The 19,484-nt window shown below is 45.4% G+C and overlaps 1 protein-coding gene across 1 annotated transcript in view; it reads left to right on the plus strand.

The window, feature by feature from the left end:
• LMCD1 (LIM and cysteine rich domains 1) overlaps positions 1–19,484 on the plus strand; it is a 58,174-nt gene that overhangs the window by 15,986 nt on the left and 22,704 nt on the right. Inside the window, exon 2 of the mRNA XM_049640905.1 lies at positions 14,169–14,257. Within this exon, the coding sequence (XP_049496862.1) occupies positions 14,169–14,257 (89 nt within the window). The remainder of the gene's footprint in view (positions 1–14,168; positions 14,258–19,484) is intronic.

Genomic DNA, 19,484 nt, shown 5'->3' on the forward strand with positions numbered 1-19,484 from the left:
AAATCAAGAGGCTATAATGGGGCACCTGGGCGGCTCAGTTGGTTAAGCGTCCAACTTCAGCTCAGGTCATGATCTCATGGTTTGTGAGTTCCAGCCCTGTGCTGACAGCTCAGAGCCTCGAGCCTGCTTCTGATTGTGTGCCTCCCTCTCTCTCTGACCCCTCCCCAACTCACTCTCTCTCTCTCTCTCAAAAATAAGTAAACATTAAGAACAAGTGCTGGAACCTTAGAGTAGAGGGGAGGAGGAAGCGGTTGGGGAGGGCTGTTAAGAAGGGTTGGCCAACCAGGGGAGGCTAGAATCTTGGAAACTACAGGAAATCAGGTTGATTCTTGTTTTCCCAACTCTTCCTACAGGCATCAGCCTCAGATGAAGGGTATCTATTACGCATTAGCTTTTAACGCAACACTGAAGAAGCATTAATCAAAGGCAAAAATGAAAGTGTTATAAAAGAAGCTAGTCAGACACATGTTTATTAAGGAGCTACTATGTGCAAAGCAGAATTTGAGGCACTGGTGACAGAGCAATAAACTAGACACACAGGGACCCTGCCTCCATATTGCTTTCTGTCTAGCAGGAAAGAATGTCATTGAAGAGTTATATTCAGGATTAAGTAATAATCATGATGAGTGCTACAAAGAAGTATAAGATACAGGGTTTTCTAAGACCCTATGATAGGGGTACCTGAATGACAAATACGAGTTAGGTGAGGGGAGAGAGAAATGTTCCACACAGAAGGAACTGCATATGGGCAGACTCAGAGGTATACAGGAATGTATCATCTTTCCTGGGGCATATGGTTAAATGAATAATCCTAAATTTATTCAAGAGATAACTTTCTGGAAAGTGACTTGGTTTCCATAGTTCTGACTACATTTTAATTGTGTTAAATGAGCTGCAAAGGTGAGACCTTGAAAATGAATTATTTGCAAGGTGAGTGACCAAGTGCTGATTTCTGTTTCATAAAACTAGCTTGCAAAAACTTGATCTAAATGCCCTTAAAGTGTTTTTATTTCTAAGACTATGATTTCCTTCTGTCAGATTTTCTTAAACATAGAATTCCACTATATAAAGTATATACAACTGATGCATTATGGAGAGGGAAAGTCAAGGAGAGGATTAAGTATTTGAAGATATATTTAATATTAGTTTGAAAAACATATGCTAGTGAAGAAAAAGAGGGAAGTCATTTATAAGAAAGGGTACTTGTTTTAAACCAAGAAACCTTCTTGGTAAAGGCACTCCAGTAAAACGGAAGTGGTTTCTTAACATCAAGGCACCAATGTTGGCTGAAGGAAATGTGCGTGTCTCCATGCTTCCAATGTCATAAGTTAACCTGAGAATTTGTGTGCGATTCCCAGCAGGAGTCATTTGCATAAGCAAAGCCTTCAGACTTTTAATAACAGTGCTGTACTTTTACATGGCACACTCCCTATTACAATGTTAAGATTCGGATAAGCAAGATTAAAAATTCTCCAACTTGGTTTGCTAAGTCTCTCCATTTCCAAAATTAACTCCAATAAAAGTGTGTTATCCTTAGATCAGTAATGCTGCAAGAATTCAGACACATACACACACACACACACACACACACACACACACACACAATTAACATCCTTTTAGGAAAAAATTCTTAGGACATCAGGCCGCTAAAATCAGGAGTCTTATAAAAACTGGGGAGGTATAATAAGTAAGTATTGCTGGCCTCAAGCTTAGAGTTTTATACTTGAGGAGGAGTCTACTAAGGGCTGAAACCTAAGAAGTAGGAAGCCACTTAGATTTTAATTTCCAGGTATGGCCTGAAGGTATTAGGCCTGGGGACACCAACAGCTTGTTCTCATTTAGGAAATGGGGGAGGGGAGAGTAAAGAAACCCTACAAGGACTTTATTTTATCTTAATTTCCCTCAAGCCACTTGGTAAATCTCTGATAAAATTCCCAAGGGGGTTGGAGAGCTTCTGGCTCCTAGCAAAACTAGTGGCATTACTTAGATCTTCCCAAGAACTGGCAGGGCCTATCAGTGAAAGAAAAAAAAGACAAGTTTTAAAAAGATATGTTGGAGCGGGGCGCCTGGGTGGTGCAGTCGGTTAAGCGTCCGACTTCAGCCAGGTGACGATCTCGCGGTCCGTGAGTTCGAGCCCCGCTTCAGGCTCTGGGCTGATGGCTCGGAGCCTGGAGCCTGTTTCCGATTCTGTGTCTCCCTCTCTCTCTGCCCCTCCCCCGTTCATGCTCTGTCTCTCTCTGTCCCAAAAATAAATAAAAAACGTTGAAAAAAAAAATAAAAAAAAAAAAAAAAAAAGATATGTTGGAGCCTCTGCAAACAATTTGGCAAGAAATGCCAGGTCAGCTCTTGCCCTGTGGGAATCCCTTTCACAGTCAATGAAAACAACGCCCATGCTTTGGGAACCTAGTGGTCTCAAAAGATCCATAGAAAGTCTGGATGTTGGGGGGGGGGGGGAGAGAAGAAGGACCCTCCCCCCACTGACTATTTTAACTAAGCAGTGTGCCCTCAAATAATGGGCTGACCTGTCTAAAACCAGGCAGTTCTCAAAAACAGGAGAGAGTGGTTTTGGCAGTCTGCGTTTGTGCAATTCACTATTCATGTTAGCCTGGGCAGTCCAAAGGAAGCTGGTGTCAAAGGAAAATATTAGTTCAGCCTGAAAATCCTATCACTTCAGTCCAGCAGGGTCCCTTACACGTAAAATTTGTGGACCTGCTTTGGATTCAACCACGTGTACCCATGAGCTGTCAGCAAGAAGCTGGCAGCACACAGGCTGCTTTCCTGTCTCCTTCAGTCACCATCATTTCTGCACTACCAAAGGAATGTTCAACAATGGAGGCAGAGTCCTGAGCAGGGCCTGACAACTTCCAGCGTTTTCCATGCACTGCCTTCAGATGCAATCATCCAGCCATGGAGCACTTGTTTTAGGATTTGGAGCTTTCTGCCTTGTTCTGTACTCCTCTTTTTCAAAGTGACCCCAGCCCCATCACCTTTGAAAGAAGAGTTACTCTGAAAATATTTCGAGACTGCCCACTTTGAAGGGCTCCGGCCATCGCCAAGTGGGAAAGGAGCCCAGCCATGTGAATTGTCTCATGCAATTGCTACAGCTCCTTTGTCCAAAGGTCCCTCATGTCAGGCCTTTCCAAGAGCCGCAAACCCTTGGAAAATGTACTGATTTGAGTCTTACCGCTTTTTTGCCTATTTTTGATGAAAGTGCTAAAAATACAAAAGAGTAAAATTACCCAAAAGGCATATGGAAGCAAAAGAAAAAGGGGGTAGGTAATCCCCTATCTTGGCTAGCGGAGCACTCACAGTGCCTGCTCCATTATGCCAAGTGATGATGTGGTAAGAGGTAGACATTACTAACAGACGCAGCCAACCAGGCCTGATAACGGGAAACAATGGTTGCAATAACTCGTTCTAATCAAGAGGAGACATTCAGGATGCAGACGGTTAAGGATGGGGTCAGCTGTTGGATGGGCTGCAGTGTTAGAACCAGCTACCCCAAAGGCAGGCTTCCATGTGCCCACTCTGTTCATGGCCCTGGGTCTGGGCGTTCCTGTTTTTCTGGAACCAGCCTCAAATCAGTGAAGGTTGGCTCAAAGAGGAGGGAGGGGTGGTTAGGAAGGGAGTTGAGAGCAGGGTCTTAAACAGAGAAAGCTTTCATTTCACATTTTCCTCCCTCCATATGGATTTGCTTTTCTATTCAGTTTTCATAGCTAGATTAACCCTTTGTGTTCACACATGTGAATCTTGGGAATCTCCAATAATTTCCTTCCCTGGAGGGGAAGACAGAACCAAACAAGTGATTACAAGTATAGAAAATGTTCCATACAGGGCTGTGTGTGCGTGCGCACTCATGGATATGCATGCCGTGTGTGGATGTGTGCACGTGTGTGTGCATGCGTGTGGATGGGTGTCTTAACAGGTCATACGTGGTGGTTAGGAGCTTAGAAAGGATAGGAGAGGGGAGAGCTTCCTGAAGAGGTAACGGGAGGAACTGGCTGGCAGTTTCCGGAACTACTCCAGGGGCATGGTCATCAAGGAGACTCAACAGATGGATTGGGACCCATTTCAGGGGAAGCTGGCAGGGTAGACAGAGGAGCGAAAAGCTTCTTTCACCACCCCAACGGGCTGGGACCGCTGGGCATCCTGCTGACTTTTCACACCTTCTAGAGCATGTGCTGGGATTCTGTGAATTTTCTTCTCCTTGCTGGCTGCCCTGCTTTCAACTTAATTTTTACCTGTTAAATATCATGTGTTGAGAGAGGAAGAATAGTAAAGAGAACATGGTGTATTTTGTCCCAAACACAAATTCTCGTAGAGTCAAGCCTGGACAAACCATCTTGACAAAAACAAAAACAAAAAACAAAAACAAAAAAACTTTTCTTATAGAGAGTAAAAAGTGCTCTTTTGTTGGGCATTTGTTCAAAACTTTATTTGGGATACCAGACACTCCTAACATGAGCTAAATCCATCAGACTAACTCAACCACAGCTGGTCTGAGGAAGCAACTTAATACACACAAACCATTTAACAGGAAAGATAATCAGATCTATACCCCAAAATACTGACAACTCAAGCATTCCTGCCATCAGCTCATCAGCCACTAAATGTTTTCCTTTTCTGCTGCTTTAAATAGGATTGGGCTTTAAAAACAAAAAGGAAAAAGAACAAGTTTTCCATCCATTGAATTCTGAGTACAAGATCAGCTGGGCTAATCTCAATTTGTTTAGTCTATGCATTTTTATCCTTATTACACAATTCAGGAAAAGGGTATCTAAGTTGAAGTGATTTCGTTACATCTGTGCTTGTCCAGACAGAAGACTAGGAATGCCCAGGGAACAACCATGGAGAAGAAACAGTGTATGTGGACACATACCCACACAGATACCCACATGCATCTGTGCACACACATCCATGTACACACATGCACACACACACAATCCCCTGAGGAATATTTGTGTCCCCAGATATGACCTCTGATGTAGGCAAGGTCGTTGTTGCTGCCTTTGTGAGACTTGCTGTGGTTTTAGGAGGCACTTTATTCTAAGTTGTTTCCATGGCTAATTTGCATGGCATTATAGAGAGCATAGGTCAGTCAGTGCAGAATGGAAATTTGAATAAGTAAGTTTCTGCTCACTCCTCTGTACCATATTTGAAGCCAGCCACCTTAAGGCCAGGCTACACACCCCACTTTTTCATCTCCTGTTTGGGGAAACAGGGTTTTCTTGGCCACAAACTGAAGCCCTGGCTTGAGGCTTCTGCAGCCAGAGTACAAGTATCAGTAGGGAGGAGAGAGAGGCAGGAGATCAACACAGGGCAACAGTTGTGCCTAAGATTGGAGGGGCAAGATGGGGAATGCCCATTTTATATATAATATTCCATATATATATATGTATATATGTATATATATGTATATACATGTATGTATATACATATATATGTATATACATGTATACATGTATACATATGTATATATATGTATATGGAATATGGAATAATGCCCAAAGTCACCCTAATGTAAGAGTTTGTGTTGTTCATCCAGCATCCCTGGATTTCTGGGCCCCAGTCTTTACCTCTGGTGGCACACAGGACATGTCACAAGGAGGGTTTATGTTCAGGAAGGGTGACGAATGTAACTCTGACATTAAGAATGGACAGTTATTGTACTAGTAAGTGTATTGATTTCATTACTCTGTTAAGATTTTGTAAGGCTATTTGGCAACTCATTCTTTCAATCACTGGAGAGCTTCAAAAAAAAAAAAAAAGAAAGAAAGAAAAAAAGAAAAAACACAGAAGTTCAGACCCTGTCGAGGCCATGGGGTTCTTGAGTGGGACAATGAAATATAAGGCCCCCATTACACTTCCCAGCCAGGTCAGTCTCTGAAAGGATCACACTTCTCAAGTGGGGGTGGGGAAAACAACTATCCATGATGCAGCTTGTAACCATCTGGGCCTTGAGTGTCCCAGCTTGGGCCCCTCTGTCTGGCAGGACCTCTCAGTTCCCACTTGGGCTCCAGGTTTAGGGAGGACCACCCTGACCTCAAGCCTGGCAAAGGATCTCAACATCAGTGGGAGTCACCCAATAAGTCATCCAGCCAGGGAACTTTAGAAGCAGAGGAAGGGCTGTGGTCTCCTTCTGTCTGGCTATTCAGAGAGTTACTGCATTTGGCATGAATGCCTGTGAGGTGGGCTTATGCCAGGTAAGAAGGAACCAAAATGAAATAACAAAAGTCAGACATGCTGTAAATCTCACCTTGTAGGGAATGGTGGTCTGGGAGGAGATGTCTCTCTCCGATGAGCTGAGAGCCACAGAGTCCAAGTTGTAGTGGCTGAGGGTACAATGGGGAAGCCCAGTTGTTCCCAAACTTGTCTGCACATTGGGTTCCTCCAGAGAACTTCCCAAATGACTGAGGTCTGTTGCCCATCTCCAGCAATTATGGCTAAATTTCAGTGGCATGCAGCTGGGATTTTAGAAGTGTTAAAAGATCTCCAGGTGATTCTATTGTGTAGACAAGTTGGGAACCACTGATGTAGCCCTTTGCTCTTTAAACCGTGGTCCCCGGACTGGCAGCATCAGCTTTCCCTGGAAGGTCGGTAGAACTACGGAATATAAGGCTCATCCCAGACCTGCTACACCACAGTCTTCTTGTTAGCTAGATCCCAGCTGATGTTCATGCTAATCAGAGTGTCTGATTAATTTCAAACACATGCAGACCAGGCCAAATCCCCATACTAAAGTACAATGTCATGGCACACTCTTTCTAATTCCTGGCACCAAATGCATTTGCAGTTCTACAGTTACATGGGTTCTTTGAGAAGTAAGTGTAAGGGCCCCAAAATACCTGGAAAATTTCATTTCTTGGCATTGCCTGTAGTGCATTGGTTAAATTAAAATGGAGATTGGGGATTCTGAGAGACCTGGGTTTATTTCTAAGCACCAGGACTTTAATTTGACCTCTGTGAATAGTGTTAATTAGGGAGACCAACTCTTTGTGGTTTGTCCAGAGCATTCCTGGGTTCAGCACTAAAAGTCCTGCATTCAAGCCCTGATTCAGTCTGGGGCAAACCAAGACCATCCGTTTCCTTCAGTTCCTTTATGCACAGCCTGATCAGTGGTTGTCAGACTTGAGCTGTGCATGCAGATCCCCTGGGGGGCTTGAACAGCAATGGCTAGGCCCTACACCAAGTAACTGAGTTAGTGGGTCTGGGGTGAGAACTGAGGATTTGCACTGCTACCAAGGTCCAAGGTGTGTGGGGGTCCACACCTCGAGAACCACCACGAGGCAGCGTAAGATTTGCCTGAGCTTGGGCTTAGCACAGTGGCTGGAAGCTGCAAGGCCTAGTAGTCATTGCAGCTGCAACTGATTATTTTTTTTATGGAAAAGATGCGACGTGAGCTGGTCTCAAAAGAGTAGGTGGGGCTGAAGCTCCCTGAGGTTTGATGAGCCTGAGCAAAAAAACAAAAAAACAAACCCCAGTGTATATTTCAGAGAACTTCCAAGTGATTGGAACTTCTCAAGTGATTGGAAAGAGAATCTGGGTAGAAATAGTAGATGATATGGAAGTAAAAATAGATAAATTTGGACTGGTGAAGTGGGCCACATTCTAGGAGAATGGAGACATCTAACACTCAACAACGTTTATCCCTCTTAAAGTGGCTTAATTCAACTTCAAAATGAGATGGGTGTGAGTATCCTTGATCTAAACAAATTATTAAGAGTTGGGAATACGTGTGCCTGGGTGGCTCAATCGCTTAAGCATCCAGTTTCGGCTCAGGTCATAATTTCAAGGTTTGTGAGCTCGAGCCCTACATTTGCCTCTGTGCTGTCGGTGCAAAGCCCACTCCGGATCCTTTGTCTCCCTGTCTCTCTGCCTTTCCCCCTCTCACACAAGTTCTCTCTCTCTCTCAAAAATAAGTAAACATAAAAAATTTTTTTTTAAAAGGAAATACTTGAGAATAAACCCCAAAATGACTTGCCTCTTGCCTTAGTTATTATGATTTTGTTCTTTTTTAAAGTGGTAACAGTTTCTAGAAGACAGTATTCAACATGTTGTCCCCCAAGCCACTGTCTGTCCAGTCATCTCCAGACCTTGGGTTGGAGGGTGAGCCCCAGCTCCCCAGTCTGGTACTAAACATAAGTGACCTCTCGCCCCTCACTTGGGCTTCCAGGGAGGGAGCAGATAAATCAACTGAAGCCAATACCCTGGTGCTTTTCTCCTACAGGCACTGCCTGTGGTTCTGATTCACTTTCTCCTCCAACCACTGCCTCTCTAGCTGCCTTCAAAGCCTGTCCATTGCCTTGAACATGTATACTTTAGTTTATTTAGCAGAACAGGGTTGGATGGTAAAAATACTGAGACCAATGTGATCATGGCCTTGTACTACTGCCCCCAACGCTAACCTGGAACCCCCCCCCCCAACTCCTACAGACACACTGTCCCGCCTGTTTGGATCCAACTGGCCTAATGCCCAGAGTCAAGGCTAGACCTGTAGGAGGCCGTCTGAGGTCTGGAGACTCCTAGTGTGGTAGGAAATCATAGGGTCTGGATTCCAAAAACATGAGTATGAATTATGTCCTGAGCAGCAAATCCCATTAGATCTATGAGCTCAGTTTTTTTTTCATGAGACAAATGCAAAGTGTCCACATCCTAAGGTTGTTGTGAAAACCCAGTGAGATAAGGAATGTAAATATACTTTGTAAACTGTCAAGTGCTATATCCTTGATGGAAAGTACCAGAGCAGATCAGATGAGAGCACAACTCTGAAGTAAGACCCGCCTGGTTTCACTTCTTGGCTTCACCACTTGCTAGCCGTTAGATCCTGAAGAAGAGGCTGAACCTCTCTGGGCCGGCTTCCTCATCTGAAAAGGAAGTCACTAACAGTACCTCTCTCACAGGCTTGTCAAGCATAAATATTATGAATATGCCTGGCATATGCCTGGCACATGAGGTCTACTCAATAAATGTTAGCTACAGTCAGAGTCATTAGGAAAACTATAACATTTTGGCTTGAAGTACAGATGAAGGTAGAGTGAGGGGACCCCCCCCTTCCCCATAGGGGCTCCAGCACAGACCATTCTGAATGGACAAGTTGCTTCTCCTTTCTCAGTCTGTCATGCATCCTCTGTTGTTTAGGAATAATGATTATCCTTCATAGTGTCATCATAATTGTTCAGGAAAAATGCTTAAGTAAGTAAGATCAATCCATGGATTGTCAAGCTGTTAATAGTTGGGAATTGTTGATAGCAATAGAGTCATTGCTGGAATCATTTTTTCCTGTTGATGATGGCAGTTCTTTTCTGGGCCTTCTCATAATTTCACCCCACCCCACTCTTCACTACCCTGACTCTACCTTCTCTCCTTGGTGGGGAGGAAAAGGTTTGTTTTTAAGAAACAGCATGTTGGCTAATAATTTTTAATAACACATATGCTTATAGGGGCTCCTGGGTGGCTCAGTCGGTTAAGCGTCCAACTCTTGATTTTGGCTCAGGTCGTGATCTGACAGTTCATGAGATCAAGCCCCATGTCAGCGCTGACAGCTGACAATGTGGAGCCTGCTTGGGATTCTCTCTCTACCTCTGTCTGCCCCTCACCTGCTCTCTCTCTCTCTCACTCTCTGTCTCTCAAAATAGAATAAATAAAACTTAAAAAACAAAGAACACATATGCTCAGAGACTTTACCTGTAAAAATCAAGTCAGAGTAATTGACTTGAAACAGAATTTAGTGTCAATATTCAGAACACCCCAGCTCAGAAAGCAAACCCATGGAGAGTCAGGAGTGCGTGTGATGGTGTTAAGATAGAATTTTCAAAAACATAAAATCACAACTCTTGTGCAAATATACAATAAAACTTAGTAAAGATTTTACTCAACTCATTAGTTAATAAAGTAATCAGTAAGATATTTAGGCCAGTTCATAAAGCATCTGAAGGGCTGTGTATTTCAATGTTAGGACAAGATTGATGGGTTAGGTACATAACTAGCTAATGTCCAGCAGGACAATAAACCATAACCTTTAAGGTTATCTGTTTCAAAAAGACAAAAACTGCTTGTATTTGTATCTTTACTGGACAAAAAATCTGTAAGTTAACATGTGACTGCACCAAGTCTTGGGGTAAAGCAAAGTAAATTTGTCTAGATAATCCTCATAGGGGTGGGGGGTGAGGGCCAAGGTCATTGTCACCATATGATACTGAGAAGATGTGCCACCCACTTTTCTGCCTCATGCTCAACGTTTGGATAATTGTTTTTAACGATGGTAAATATTTTACTGTGCAAACAACCTTTTAATCTGATTTGTGGCTTACTACAGCCTGGTGGAGGCAGAAAGGGCAGGGAAAACCCATTTCTCAGAGGAGGAAACCAAGTTACACAATGGGAGGAGAACTCGCATTTTCTAATCCCAAATCCTCACTCCTACACTTCGTATTGTATGCCCTCTTTTCCCTTCTTCATCCCCGTCCTGCCTTGTTCTTGGCTACGTTTCCTCCCTGTAATACTTCCCCCGGCGGTTCACCTGAAGGAAATGCTCAAAGTGGGGAGAAGGCTCTGTGGCCCCCTGCCCTTTGCGCCCCGTGGCCCTTGCGCCCCCATGGCTCCTGGCCTGAGCTAAGTCCTTTCAAGTCCCTGACAAGATTCAGTTCCACAACATCCTACTCCTCCAGAGCCAAAGAAAATTGTCAAAACATTTTATCTCCCCTCAAGAAAAGGGTTAGAGTACATGCTACATTCCAGGGACCCATTTTTTAAAGTGATGGCTGCTTTTAAGCTCTTCTGTGTTCAGCTACTGTGAACCACTGTGAGCAGCCACTGGGCCATCTTCCATCTGAGACCGAGTCCGCATCGGAGAAACCTACTGTTTATAAACCAGAATGTCTTGTTTGAAACGCTGTTTCTGCTTGGTGTTTTCCTCCCCTCAATAAACAGGATCATCATTTTCTGTGTCCCAGATAGCTAGGTCTGTCTGGCTCCTGGATAAATGACACGCAGTGGACAAAATGGCTATTTATTGTGCTAAGCAGTCGGCCAGGAAACTGGCTGCAAGTGTGTCCTGATGGCCCAAATCTGCTGCTTCCTTGCAAGGCCATCTATTTTTCTCTCCCACGGACTTCTGTCACCATGGAAACTGTCCCACTAGCAGGATGAAGGCTAAGGCCAACTGTCTGCCTCCTCCCCTTAGTCAGAGAGACAACATTTGCACGCATGAAGCAAAGTAGACAGTAAGAAAGTCTGTGAGATATGCGCTTAGAAAGTAGTTCCTCTGAAGCTCTCTAGAATTCTGAAGCTGGGAAAAGAATTGTTTTTAGAATGTCTGATTCAGAGTCTCTCAGACCGTTTACACAAGGTACAGTGACAACGAGAACAAACACTCGGTGCATAATATGTGCATGCCAAGCCCTTTCCATGCAGCAACCCACATAACCCTCACGGTAACTCTGCAAGACCAGTTACTTGCCGAGGTCCAGCAGAAGAGCCATCCACCATTTGGAAACACATCATACAAGAGGATTCTGGGTAACAGAATTCCAACAACCTCGATCCAGGCCAGTTTTCTCATTTTACAGGGGAGCAACTTAGATGGGGCAAGGAAATGAGTCGCCTCTAGCCGCACAGCTAATAAATGTCAGAGCTGGCACCATAGAGCCAGCCCCCCGCCGCAGGCCCGTGCTCTTCTGTGCTGACTTACATCACTAGTTCTAACCAGACCCTGAGCCAGCAGCTTGGCCCTGCCGGCCAAGCATCAGGTCTAATCCCCTTATAGGATGACTGTTGAATCTGCCGCTCGTTAGAAGAATGGCAATGCTCACACACAGGGTGTTTTGCCACTTATGAAATGCTTCCACCTAGCTCTTCTGTTTCCAGGCTTTGCTGCCTCTGGGTCTAAAACAATCCAACAATGAAGCCTTATGCATACGTTGTATACCTTCCAAAATAACCATTGAATCACTCAAACATTAAGTGCGGAAGGATGGCTGCATTTCAACTAGTAGAATCCAAGGCAACAGGAGGCAGAAAGGAGAGATGAAAGTTTGCAAGGTTTTAGATGCCTGGGTCTTAGAGAGTAAAGTTCCACGTGTGAGTGAAAGCTCCGCAGCTTAGGACGATGACTTGATGGTGAGCATACTCTTGTTTTCAATTTTAAACATGAATCTAGCACTGAACGGGCACAGATTGGAACGTGATCCCCTTTAGATATGTGCAGTGTGGCTCTTACTCTCCAAAGTTGTGAATGTGTATAAGAACAGCATGGTATGGGGGCACCTCGGTGGCTCAGTCGGTGGAGCGTTCAACTTCAGCTCAGGTCACGATCTCACAGTTTGTGAGTTCGAGTCCCGCATCAGGCTCACTGCTGTCAGCACAGAGCCTGCTTCAGATCCTCTGTCCATCTCTTTCTCTGCCCCTCCCACACCCCTCCCCTCAAAAATAAACATTAAAAAGAAACTTTACAGAACAGCATAGTACGAGAAGATATCGTGCAAACAGCAGTTGTCAAAGTGGGGGGTGTGAAACCTAGGTGTCATTGTGGGAAGATTTGAGCAACGGAAGAGAAATCTGGTAAAGAATAACTGTGACCTTTCGTGTACTTCTCTGGATTCTAACAGTAGCAGTGAGGGTGGACTCACAAGTTTCACTCCTTTTTTTTCCTGCTTAAAAGCAGGAAGAGGAAACAGGGGTGCTCAGAATACAAGACCCCCCCCCCCCCACACACCATCATGCCCTTTCATATCTTTTTGCCCTCACACCTTTCTCTTCTAAGAATCCCCTTCTCCCTTTCTGCCTGCTCATTTTGCATAGCCCCCATCCAGAGTCACCTCTTCTAAGAAGCCTCACTGGACTTCCCCTACAGGTTTATTAACACCTTCCTCTGCGCACCTAAACTCTGTGTGCAAAATAACAGCAGCTACCGTCTTGAGTACCTCATGTGAATGGGATATTTTGCATACATTATCTTTGTACCCATTCGACAAGTAAGGAGACTGAGGCTCAGTTGGTCCAAGGCCCGTATGGCTGGTAAGTCCCGAAGCTGGGTTGGGAATCCTGGTCTCCCAGGCTCCAAAGTCCAGCCTCTGCCACACAACAGGCAGCTTCCTTTGCCTCAAACTTACCCCTTCCAGGAGCAGGTGATAAGTATGTGTTTCTCTCTTCATCCCCTCCTAGTCTGCGAGTACTCCTAGGGCACACCCGAATCTTATGATGTATCCCTGTGCCTGACACACAGTAGATACTAAATTAGTGGTTAAATGAATCAAATGTCTGTTGAATGAGGAGCTTATCCGTTTATCTTACTAGTTGATGAGGACTTGTTCTTGATAAAATCATAGTACGTGTGCATACCTGCCACCAAGTCTTCCCCACCCCCAGTTGAGAGTTAGGGAAGTTTCTCAGCCAGCAGATCCATACACTAACCCCAGGCTTCTCCCATCTTAATGTCATACAAATCTCCCGGGAAGTTTGTTGGTGTGCAGATTCTGATTCCGAGGGCTGGAGTGGGGCCTGAGGGTCTGTGCTTCTGGCAAGCTTCCCATGATGCTGCTGATTTGAAGACCCCGTTTGAGAGTCATTTGGGTCTCAACACATCGGCAGCGGCTGGTGACAAAGAGTAAAACCTGTGTCGGGTGTTGTTCTCCTTCCAAAGGACAACCAGATTTCAAATGCTCCTGATTTTCCGTGGTTTAGCGAAATATTTAAGTTATGCTTTGAGCTATAGACACGTGGCAGCCTGCGCATTTGTTTGTGCCTGTAGCTTTGGTTTAATCACACCCTATCAATAAATCACAAATAAATGAGGGAGAGGAGGCACTCACTGGAAGATTCCATTCCAGTGACAAGTGGATCAGGGGAGCTGATGAATATAAAGGAAGGAGCGGAGGGTTTTCAACACAGCCCTGGTGGCTGGTGACAGCACTGAAAGGCCAGCAATAAGCCCCCGCCTCATTCCATTTTTACTGGCAAGGACCCCACCCTTCCCCACTTGCCTGCCCTATGGCCACTTCCCCGGCTGGTCTTCTCCATTCTTGGTAAACAGTAACTGATGGCTTATTCATCTTGAGCCCTTTGAACCCCACACAATCCCTTTGCTGGCATGCCAAGTCTTTTAGAGGTCAAGCATCCCCGATCCAAGACTTGTGGAAGTGAAACACCCTCTTTTCTGTCTCCTTTTCCAGATGTCCCTGGGCCAGCAGCAGTCAGCAAGAGGTGTGCCTTGTTTGAGATGCAAGGGGACGTGTTCAGGCTTCGAGCCACATCCATGGAGGTAACAGACTTTGTCAGGAGAAGCTCTGCCTGCCTGCACTTCTTGGCTGTCCTTTCTGGGAACCCCAGCCATTCTTCTCTGCTGGGACTGCTTACTTAGGATGCATGCATTTCAGGGAGGACTGGCTCCAGAATGAATGCACTCCTGCTTGGCCTCATTCAGAAATGACAGAAAAGCCCTTAGGAGCCAAGATGAGGAAGGAGCTTAGTGCTTCATGCACCATTTTGAGGTGGAGACCACCAAGCTGGCCCCATGAAGGACTGCACTGGGCAGATGTGGGCAGATGTTAGTTGGTGCCTCGTCTTCTCTGGACTGCTCTATCCTTGGGCTTGGTGCATGTGGCAGATCTCCCCATACGGTGCCATCACCCCATTTGGATCTCAGAGTACCCCTGGGCCAGAAATAAAAGTCACTGTGTCCACAGTATTTAAAAACCAGGCGCTACATTAATATCCGTGAGGGAGGGCCATGAGATCCAGCTGGACTTGGAACTGTAGAGTGTTTCTTTCTCTCTTTTTATTGAGGAATCTGAAAAGCAGAGGTGGAGACCTCACACTGCACAGCCCCCAGGCGCTATTCCCATCAGCATCTGTGTGGAGTTGTGCAGGGCACACAGCCTGTGTGACTGTCCTGGCAGCCCTGGAAGAGAGAGGCTAACCTCTGTAGGGCACGATAGCAAAGTAGAGCTTTTGATCCCCCTACCAGAGGGGGTCCTGGGGCACTCAGAGCAGGAGTGAAATTTGGGAGGTATTTGCCTCAGAGTTGTTGATTTCCATGGTGGGATGGCAATTAGAAAAACATTCATTGCTAAATCTTGTACGTTGGAATATTGAAGCAATCCTGAGCAGTTGGTATTAGTATCTCAGTGTCTCCATTTTTCATATCAGGAAACTGAGGCTGGCTAACAGGGGTGGGGAGGGGATGGCTACTAAATGCCAGGATTCAAAGTTGGGTCTTTGTGAAACCCCACTCCATGCTCTTAGACATTCTACAGTAGTACTGTGGGTCGTGAGCTTTTGAAGCACGGGACTGTTCCTTGGCTCCATTCCCTGACAGTCCTTGACCTCACAGGAGCTCATGTGGTCTTCTGGATGCAAGTGACTTTCAAAGTCATCCAAACCCCACTGTATCCCCCACACAGATTCCTCCTACAGTTAGCACACTTCCTGTTGGGGGAATGCCCCACGCATCTAGTTTGGCCACTAGAGCTCTTTCTGGCCTTGAGGAGTCAGCTTCCCTATCATTCCTCCCCCTTGGTGCTGAACCTGCCATCAGGGTGTCACGGAACAATGCTGACTCCTCATCAGCTCTCCAAGGACAGCTGGGATGCCTCCTTTCAGAATTCTTAGGGCAGCGGGGAGGGATAATGTTCCCTGAATGCACCCCCTGACTCAGTCAATAATGTTTCCCCCTCTCAATGTTCAGCCCCTTGCTGCCTCTTGTCTGACATCTGAACAGGGTCATTTAACATATTCTGTCTGGTTTTCTAGCTGTTTATGGCAGGAGGACACTTCTGGGCCCTGTTCTTCAGGACTGTAAGCAAGGAGTCTCAGCATTGTTGTAATCCCTACATTCCCCCACCAGTCTACAAAGGACGTGAACATCCAGTGAATTTATCCTTGAGAAATGCAGATTGCAGCTTCGGGTCCCCCATAGCAAGCATTGTATTTGGTTTGAATCACTTTAATGGGGACTTAAATTCAAGCCACACTGGAGCAGTGAGGTCCAAGAACCTTAGCAGGGAAGCTACATAAAACCATTTTTATGCTCCAATTTTCACACTGTCGATAGTTAGAAATTTATTTAAATGACCCAAGTGGAGCCAGCCTGGTTTAGTGAGCAATTCCCTCAAACAATAATTCATGTGCTCACTCACCTTGAACAAACACTTCCCTTCTGTAAGCCTCACCTTTTCCATCTGATAAATAGGAGCATTGGAGTCAATGTGCTCTTGGTTCCCCTTCTGGCTTTACAATCCATAGTTTCAGGCAAGTTGTCTGTAATCAAACCTGTGATTGACATGGTTAATGGAATTAGAATGGAATTAGAGGCACAGATGGTAGAGTTATTTGAAGAGGACAGTATGGAGTGAAGGCAAGAGCAGACTTTCAGAACCAGCATATCATGAAAATGGAAGGGGAGGCTCCCCCAGCAGCCTGCAGCCTCCCACTTCCCAGATGGACGTGCTGGGCTTGCTGGCATTCCGACACAACCTCAGGATGCTGAACTGCCCTTCAGGGCAGTGGGAAACACACCTCCAGGACTTCAGGCTTTTCAGAGAGAGCCCAACAGAAAGTCTCTTCCTTGCATGCAGAGATATTTTTACATTATCTTTATTGTAATAGCTTTATTTTTTTTAATGTCTACTGACTCCAGTGAGTAGAGAAAAACCGCAATTTGAGGGAAGCAGGGACACAGTATGAAAAATGGGAGACAGACCACACAGGCGCTTCAAATTACAAAGTTTTACATGCTTCAGGGGTCACTCTCCGAAGGATTCTCCTGGTCTCCTCATTGTGACATGCCTTCTGATGAGGTCTTGTCTCCATACCAGCTGCAGGAATTACATTGTTCCCTCTGCCTCTTCTGCCCAGGGCAGTGGATCTTCACAGATAACTGTGCCCTGAGATTTGGGCTTCCTTTGCTTTTTGACAGACAATCTAGAGAAAGTCAACCAGAGCCGCTTAAATTCCCGAAAGGGACCGACTAGTGACTCTGGCACTTTGATGTGCATCCGAATTACCTCTGAACAGGATTACAAGTACCCATGACCAGATCCCACTCCTGACCAGTGCATCTGACTAGCTGGGGCCAGAGAGGGCATCTCCAAGTTTACCAAGCTGCCCAGGTGATTTGGATGCATAGCAAAGTGTGAAAACTCATCAAATAGACCAGGGGTCAGCTAACTTGCTGTAAATAGCCCATTAGTAAACATTTTAGGTTTGTCAAGCCATAGGGTTTCTGGCATAACCAATCATCTTGGCCCTTGTAGCATGAAAGCATCCATTAAGCGTGTAAATGAATGAATGTGATTATGTTCTGTAGATCTCTATTTCAGGACACTGACATTCAAATTTCCTATCATTTTCTTGTATCACAAGATAGTAATCTTCTTTTGAATTTTTTCAGCCATCTAACAATGTAAAAACTCTTCTTCACAGGCTGTGCAAAAATAGGTGATGGGTCAGATTCAGTCAATGGAATGTAGTTTGCCAACCTCTAATGTAGACCAACTCTCTCATTGTCAGATAGGAAATTTGACCACGGGCTGGTGTTGGGCTAGTGTTGAGGCTGGCATTACATTCCAAGGCTTTGCCTCTTCCACCATTCCAGGTAGCCCAGGAGAGATTGCAGAAATGGCCATTTTAACACCTTTGGGGATCTTCCTGGGTGTGTCCGTTGCCCTCTTCAGTCTGAGTGCCTGGAAAGAGTAGAGTGGGGCCAGAGGGGTGCCTTCTTCATTTATGGTGTCCCAGCAACAATACCTGGCAACATGACGGCATGAATAAAAGGAGAAATAATACTGACATAATGTCAAAGAATATCTCATATCCGTCAACATTTTCCATTTCAAGGTGTTTTGCATTCCACACATCTCTAATAGCATCCTGAGAGTCTACATTAACCAAATAAGCAAATTCAGCCTCCCCACCCAGCTCCACACATGGAAGGCATTAGGGGTCCAAGGGTCCACTTGGACACTGGGCTTTCCCTCACTTCTTTCCACTTCCTCCTTCCATTTCCTCCTCTGCTGCTGTCACTCCCTACGTGTAAACTAGTGGTTTATTCCCTACCTTAGGGAAGCAGTCTCCTCCATGTCTAGCTCATGAAAGGGAGAGGCAAGAGAATATTTATCATGAGTAAGATGCCCCAATTCTGAAAACACGAGCAACAGAGAAAAAAAGAAAAGACTTCTTGGTTTTGCCCCATGTCATCTTTAGGGTCATATTCTCTTTTGTAGTGCTGGAATTATCCTTGAGATCAACAATTTTACCATTTCTCAAATTATAGCCCACGGAACATGGACTGGGGCTGCAAGCTTCTCCTTGAACAACACTGGAAACGCTGCATTTTCCCTGACTTAAAGTCACGCTGTACATCAGTGCGTTAAAAACAAGAATCAGCCTTGCACTGAAGAAACGCGTTTCACCTTCTGTAACCCACTGTTTCCCCACACTGAGCCTTTTTCCGTGTGCCACATACTTACATGCTAGGGGAACTGGTCCAGACCAGCGGAACCACCCCAGAGCATATGTGACTCTCATATGGCCCAACCTTACTCTATGTTACATTTTCCATCTGATTTGCTTTCCCTCTCCCACTCCAACTATAGGCTCCTGGAAGGGTGCACTGGGTCCTCCTCACTTTATATTAGACAAGGTTTCTCAACCTCAGCACTATTGACGTTTGGGGCAGGATAATTCTTTGCAGTGGAGGGGGCTGTCCTATATTTTATGGGATGTTTAGCAGCATCCCTGGCCTCTACCCTCTAGAAGCCAGTAGCACTCCATTGCCATAATCAAAGGTGTCTTCAGACATTGCCAAATGCCTCCTGGGCATCAGAATTGACCTTAGTTTGGAATCACTGAGGTAGACTATCAAGGTGTGCTCCTGCGGGCCTCCCAGGCAATATTTGTGATACATGGGTGAACATATCAATCTCCTGAGTTTAGAAGAGAAAAAAAGGAGGGTTCCTTCGGGCATGCCTAGCTGTGAGGCGCCCACGCTACTGCAGTGACACCTCTTTTGCTTGGGCCTGCCCCATCCATCCCTGCTGCAGGTTCCGACGTTGCTTGCTTTACTTAACAAGCTCTTAAGTCTGATGCATGGGAGGAAGTGAGATACAGCACGCCTCAGGAGTCACAGCACACCTCAGGTGACAAGCCAGAAAGGGAGGGAAGAGGTTTTCCTCTACACTGCAAACACTTGGATTTCACAACCTTAACAGCATGGCACAAGGCAGCCAGATGCTTTTGTTTTTCATTGTCAGAGAGAAGTGTCAGGCTTTCAGGTGAATGTGAAGCTTCCCTAGGATGCTTTTCCTTCTCACAGCCTCACAACATAGCCTTGCCAGTGAATATCAATCTCTCCAGCCCAAGGGGTTTTCTTAGCTCATTCTCTTTCCCCTGGGTCCCAGCCACAAGTTGCTTAAAGAAATTTTCCAGCTGTATTCTAACTTCAGTATGAGTGCTAAAGAGTTCACAGTTGCTGAAGCTCCAACGCTCAT

The sequence above is a fragment of the Panthera uncia genome, chromosome A2, assembly GCF_023721935.1.
Source record: "Panthera uncia isolate 11264 chromosome A2, Puncia_PCG_1.0, whole genome shotgun sequence".
NCBI classification, from domain to species: Eukaryota; Metazoa; Chordata; class Mammalia; order Carnivora; family Felidae; genus Panthera; species Panthera uncia.